Source organism: Argiope bruennichi, chromosome 7 (genome assembly GCF_947563725.1).
Source record: "Argiope bruennichi chromosome 7, qqArgBrue1.1, whole genome shotgun sequence".
Taxonomy (NCBI): domain Eukaryota; kingdom Metazoa; phylum Arthropoda; class Arachnida; order Araneae; family Araneidae; genus Argiope; species Argiope bruennichi.
Genome location: NC_079157.1, coordinates 12,577,619 through 12,584,068, shown reverse-complemented (window position 1 = coordinate 12,584,068; position 6,450 = coordinate 12,577,619). Strand labels below are relative to the sequence as shown.

The window sequence follows — 6,450 nt, the reverse complement described above, 5'->3', positions numbered from 1 at the left end:
TCTTTGTCCCTTAAATGTTTAAGGTTGTCTGTATATACATCGGATTATGCACCAAAAAATAATAGGAAAACTAGATTGAATTAATATTTTTTTAAAAACATTATACTATTTCTGCACAGATAAAACTTTGTAAATTGTAACTGAATTGCGTTATAAGCTTCACTGATGAGGATATAACAATTGCTCATCCTCTTCTCCATGTCATATCAATTCATCTTGATAACAAAAAACTTACATTATTCAAAACGTCCTGCGTTTCCATTGGTGCTATGGCTTTAACATAAATTAGTGACATTCTGGATAATGCAATTTCACGTAAAAGCTATAAAGTTAGTTTCTTTTCATTTCTTAATTACTAACTAATGAGCACCAGTGGCAGTCGATTGGCAATAAAATCGCCGAAGTAAGTGGGCTAATGAACACGTAACGAAGTAAATAATTAGAGAGGCCAACATAGACGAATTTGCAATTATTTTTTGAGTAGTTTATCGCCAAATACTATGAGTCAAGTATAAGAATAGGCAGAAAATGCGTAAGGAATGAGAATTGACATTAAGTCAACAAAATATTTATTTATGTTGTATAAAGAGGTTTTAGTGCTAATTTTTTTTTTTAAAGTAAATGTTCAATTCGTTCTTTTGCTCTAATTCTTCCAAATGCTCTTTTATTCTATCAAACGATAAAATTAATTTACATACCTTCTTCTTGTTGATGTTGCTCAGATAAGAAAATGAGATTTGCGATTGCTTCAAAATCCATTTATTTTAAATCTTATCTTAACAAAAAAAATAAAACGTACGCATTTTACGTACTTTCTTCATGTTGATATTTCTTGGATAGCAAAATCAGATAGGTCAATATTTCATGAACCCTTTCTTTATCCTTAACCAATTTTTTTATTCTTAATTTAATTTTCGAAATTTATAGCAAAGCACAATAAATTCTCCTAGTTGAAATAAAAATATTTATAAAGCCTTTTGTTTATTTAAATTTAATTCATTTTAAATAATTGAAAAATATTGTTAATTTTTTCACGATTTATTAAACATTTCAGTTTGTTGTTGTTGTTTCTAATCCCAGCTATACCACCTCCATGAAACCAAAGATCTCTAAAAAGTTTAAAAACAATGCCGGATGCCTTAAAATCTCAAAAATCGTAAAATTTAAACATTTAAGAATGTGATTGGTGGAGGCTAGATCTGCGTTCTACCAAGGACATTCAGCAAAGATCCTCCGTCCGTGTTGGAAGGTGAGGGATTGGTTGTGACCACTAAAAAAAAACGAGAGAGAGTCGTTTGCTGTTTTCTAGAGATATTCCGGCGGTGACACCAAACAGGACTCTGACAAAAGTATCAAGGATGAGCAGGTGGGACTCTCCAAAGTGCACTCGTTTCCATCTTTTAGATAGAGGAGATTTGAGAATAAGTTAGTGTTGCATCACCATGAAATATGGCAGCTGAGGCAGTCTTAGCTAATTTATCTGCTATCTCATTACCATTAAAACAACATGTGATGGGACCCATTAAAAGTCTATAGAGTGTTCAGCGGAGAGCCTGGCAATAAGATCTAAGATATTCATGCTAATTTTATCCCCCATTTTCGTCCAATGGGAAAGGTGCTGTATAGAGGTACGAGTGTCAGTCAAAATCCAAATGTCTCCGAAGACAATTTCAAGGGACGTGTCGATATATTGAAGTCCCTTATAGATTGCAGTAGAGTTTTACAGTTCAATTTAATAGCTTATCAAACACGCAACTCATTTTTGATTCAATTTTAGGACTATTTAAACCAGAGTGTGGATTCTCTCTGATATTTCCTTGCATACTCTCCAATCCATTTGTTATATTAGAGAACGAACGCCTTACATGGCATCGGTCCAATAATCACAAAATAATAATTTTTGGCGAAAATTTGGCATTTTTACTGAATCTATCATGTAATACTTGGCGAGTTATTTGGCGATTAATCACTACATACAATACCAGTTCGAAAATTCAGTTTGTGTTTTACGCACGTTTTTCGGAATCGATTAAAATAAAAAATTTGACAAATAACTGCATGTGTAATTGCAAAATCCCATTTAATATTTGAAAGCTTTAAGTCATTGCGTTTTTCAACTATCGCATTTACATGTTTCTAAAAGTACAGGATGCCTGATAGTCAGCCAGTTGGATTTCGCTCAAAATTAGACAGGTAGATTATAGATGTTAAATCTGTGTTTACCGAATTTTATCGGTCTCTCTTCGTTTTGTAATTATCGTGTTAAATTCCTCTGGACAAATTTTACTCAAAATTTGGCAGAGATCTGCAAATTTGGTGTAAACACCCTATACCTAATTTCAACTGCCTTACTAAGGGTTTTCTAGTTACCTTTGTCACAGACAGACAGATGGACTTTTACAAAAAATGTATTTTTCGAACTCGGGAATGTCTAAAACGTGCAGATTTGTCAAAATCTCGAGTTCGAATTTTTGGACAGTTACTGTAATTTCTCCATGATATATATGCTAGAAGGTAAACAGTAGACTGTATCTAGATTTTTCATTGTAGAAAAACAGAAACGATCTGAATACTTTATCAGAATTAGACTTGTATTAAGTTGACAAAATATTAATTTGCTAGAAGGATATGAAGATGTTACATTTCTCTTCGGGTGTGAAACTCAACTCTCCGTAAGTTTACTTAATAACAATAGAGAAGTATATTTCAATTATTCAGAATTTTTCGAAAGCGGTTTTTCGAAATATATATTCTATTCGTGATGACACAAGTTATAATCACAGAAATCTTACAAATTCAAGTTTTTTGGATTCTTTTTGAAACATTATAATAATAAAAGTATTTGTCGTACCGTATTGATGACGGTTTACAGATGTTGCAGAAATATGGCGATACAAATAATCGTTTCTATATCATACAATCATGTGAATAATCCTTTATATGCAGATGTTGTTGCTGTCAAATGGATGCTCTAACATCATCATATCCTTGGTTACAAAAGATAAGAGAACAGTAGGTATAATAATATTCACATCAACAATCAGGTGAAGTGTTTTCCCCATGTGCGTTGAATATTTCATCTACTATATACATTCATATAAAAAGATGTTGTCTCATAATAATAGTCCGCATAACATTTATCTATACTTTGTGATTATCCCGCCAACTATAAACTCTCGTAAAAATGCGCCAATTCTTTCGCTATTTTTAACGCCCTTTTGGCGATAATATCAGGTTTGGCGAAAATTACGTAATTACGAAAATGGTCGACGGGATAATCCCAAAGAATCTATTTATTATTGTCAGTGTCTACAGATATACCTTCGAGAAAGTCTGCCAAAAAATGCGCTACAGACGATATCTCTATAATAAAGGGATCCGTTGTAAAAGTTTACAATTGAATGCCCCTTTATTTTTTGGCTATTTTTTTGACACCAAGATCTGTGCCAAGGGGTTTTTGGTCGATAACCCAACAGAAACGTCAATGAAAACTGAACATTATGGAAAACAGAAGTAGTGCTTCAGCGCTGATATTTGTCGCCAATCGATGGGGCACCCAAATCTACACTAGAACCGGATCGACTATTAAACCAGAGGGAGTGATTTTTCCAAAACTTTCTTGCATACTCTCCAATAAAGGTGTTAGCTCAGAAAATGCTTAGAATGAATAATTTACAATAGGTTTACAATAGGCTTCGGCTTACAATTGGTACAAAAAATAAAACTTTAGTGATAATACACCATTTTTACTAGTTCTATAGAGTCATTCCTGGCCATTAATCCTTGACATAAGGATAATATCATCCATAAATCTAATTGAGTTTTAGACTCCTTCTTCCAACCGATTGAAACAAGGGTTTGTCACAAAATTACACTTATAGTAAAAAAAATCTCATATCAAATTTGGTATCAATTTTGAGTTATCTACATGTTTTGAAAGTGTAAATCGCAATTTGGATTTGTCTCAAACATTGATGGGTGTCTGCATTATAAATTTTAAATCTGTACACTGAATTTTATTCATCTAGTTCTTTTTATGCCGTATTTATCTTCTCAACTGATACTCAAACGACCGACGGACTTTCTCTGAACGGGTTATATTCAAAATTTGATAGAAATCCACGGATGTGGTTTGCCGGCCATGTACCAAATTTCTTCCGTGTAGTTCAAAATGGTTTTAAGTTATCTTTGTCAGAGACAGACGGTAAAAATGTCAAAATTTCGAGTTCGAATTGTTCGGCAATTACATTAGTTTTTCTATACTACTTAAACGAGAAAGTAAAAAATATGATACCTATATTGAAAATGCGTATATAATATTTCTTGCTGCATGTATTTTTCAAAGAAATTCAACAAACACCTGTATTACAGTAAAGATTTAGAAATAGAATATTCTTTTTACATAAATTTTGTTAAGGAAAATGTAAGATAAGATTTATCTTTCATTTATACCTAAGCAACCTTTTCTTTACTATGAGCCCTCAGGGGCTCACCTTCTTTAGGTGGGTGCGAGTGTCCCAATTCCGAGGTACTCAGGGATCTTTTGATCTTTTTCTCTCCTTTCCCCCTTTTCTCTCTTCCTACTCCCCCCTTCCCCTTCTCTATACTTCATCCTTCCATCCCTCGTAGGTTAGCGAGGGAGCTCTCTATGAGAAGCGGTTGCCACTCTGTTTGCTTCTTGCTTCTCATGGACAACCAAAGGCCCCACATGTTTCCGTGCGTGACGACCCATAAGACGGGTGGTACATTTCTGTTCCTGATGTACTAATACGAGACGTTTGACAGTTTGCTTAAGGGGATCAAGCGAAAGTGGTCAACTTCTGGGGCTTGACGTTAAGGGTGGTCAACGTTCCCGGAAGTGGCCCTTAGTGTATAGGTTCCAGCTAGCACTAGGGTGAATGCCGAGGCTGAAAATACCCAGAGCCGGTAAATTCCTTCACTTGTAGGACTCAATGGTGGGCGGTGCCGTTGGAACCCGAATTCTTATCTATTTTGCATGGGCTCTTCTAATCACACCGTTGTTACTGCTGATTCAAAGTTTTTTATCATGTCTACTGTTGAAACATTTCACGAAATTTCACCATTTCTTGTTCATAAGCTTATTCAGTCACATATTGGAGAAGTGAAAAATGTTAAAAAATTGAAATCTGGAGACTTATTAATAGAAGTATCGAATTCTTCACAAGCAATAACTTTAAGAAAACTTACTACATTAGGAAACATAGAAGTTAATGTTTCTGTGCACATAAGTTCAAATTTCTCTCGCGGAGTTATTTCTGAGCATGGTCTCAAAAATCACACTGAATCAGAACAGGTTCAGGAATTGTCAGAACAAAAAGTTTGTGCAGCACGCCGTATTTACATGAAACGGGATGGTCAGTTAATTCCTACGCAACATGTTGTCTTAACGTTTTCAACTACTGATCTACCAAAATTTATCAAAGCAGGTTACTTAAGATGCACTGTAAATCCGTATATTCCAAATCCAGACAGATGCTTTAAAAGCCAAAAATTTGGCCATTCACAGCAGGCTTGCAGAGTGTTGAAAATCTGTGCTAAGTGTTCTGTTTCTGGTCACTTCTCTTCTGAGTGTATTTCTGATGATATAAAATATATAAAATGCCGTGGAGATCACCCATCGTATTCGAGATCTTGTCCTCAATGGATACTCGAAAAAGAAATCCTTTCAACAACGATACGTCGAAATATTTCCTTTGCTGTAAGCCAAGAAATTAGTTACTGACCACAATCCCAAACCAGGATTATTATACTCATCTGCTGTAAAGCAATGTTCAAACGGTGGCCATATTACAGATTCCACTAAAGCCGAATCTAACATGTTTTCTAGAACGATTTTATCAACAATACCTCCTAATTCTTCACAACACGCAAAAGAACCACCAATTTCTGCAAACACTTCTTCCACTATTAATACTTCGTTGAAACAAAAACCCGAATGTTCAAATCAAATCCAGACCATTAAAGCAACAAAACTCTTACAATTCTAAGAAACCTGAACATCTAAAGGGAATGAAAGCAGTCAAAAAAGCTCGTTTGGCTGCCTCAAAGAAAAAGAAAGATTTGACAAATCGCCCTATAACTAAAGACGATTCTAAAAAAAAATGAAAAATATTATAAATGCACAAAAAGCTGAAACTCTGATAAATATCCATCCATCAGATGATAACCTTTTGACATAAGATAATGAGAAAGATGTTTTTATATATTTTCCGAAAAGGTCCTGAGGATAGGTTTTTTTCTCATCTTTTTTATGTCAAACCTGATTTCTTGGAACTGCTGTAGCGTTAAAAATAAGATTTAAGATCTAAAAGGTATTATTAACGCATACCAACCTTCCATCATTGCACTTCAAGAAACGTACCTCAACCCAGGAGATACAATTTCACTAAAGCATTATAATACTGTACACAAAATCGGAATGGGAAATAG

The 6,450-nt window shown here is 34.2% G+C and overlaps 1 protein-coding gene across 1 annotated transcript; it reads left to right on the top strand.

Moving 5' to 3' along the window:
• Positions 1-4,996: 4,996 nt before the first annotated feature.
• LOC129975286 (uncharacterized) lies at positions 4,997-5,743 on the top strand. The gene has a single exon (XM_056088340.1). The coding sequence runs from the start codon at positions 4,997-4,999 to the stop codon at positions 5,741-5,743; it is 747 nt and encodes a 248-aa protein (XP_055944315.1).
• Positions 5,744-6,450: the final 707 nt, after the last annotated feature.

What these genes read in the sequence shown, in the direction of transcription:
- LOC129975286 (XM_056088340.1), top strand. Translation starts at nt 4,997, where the DNA reads ATGGGCTCTTCTAATCACACCGTTGTTACTGCTGATTCAAAGTTTTTT.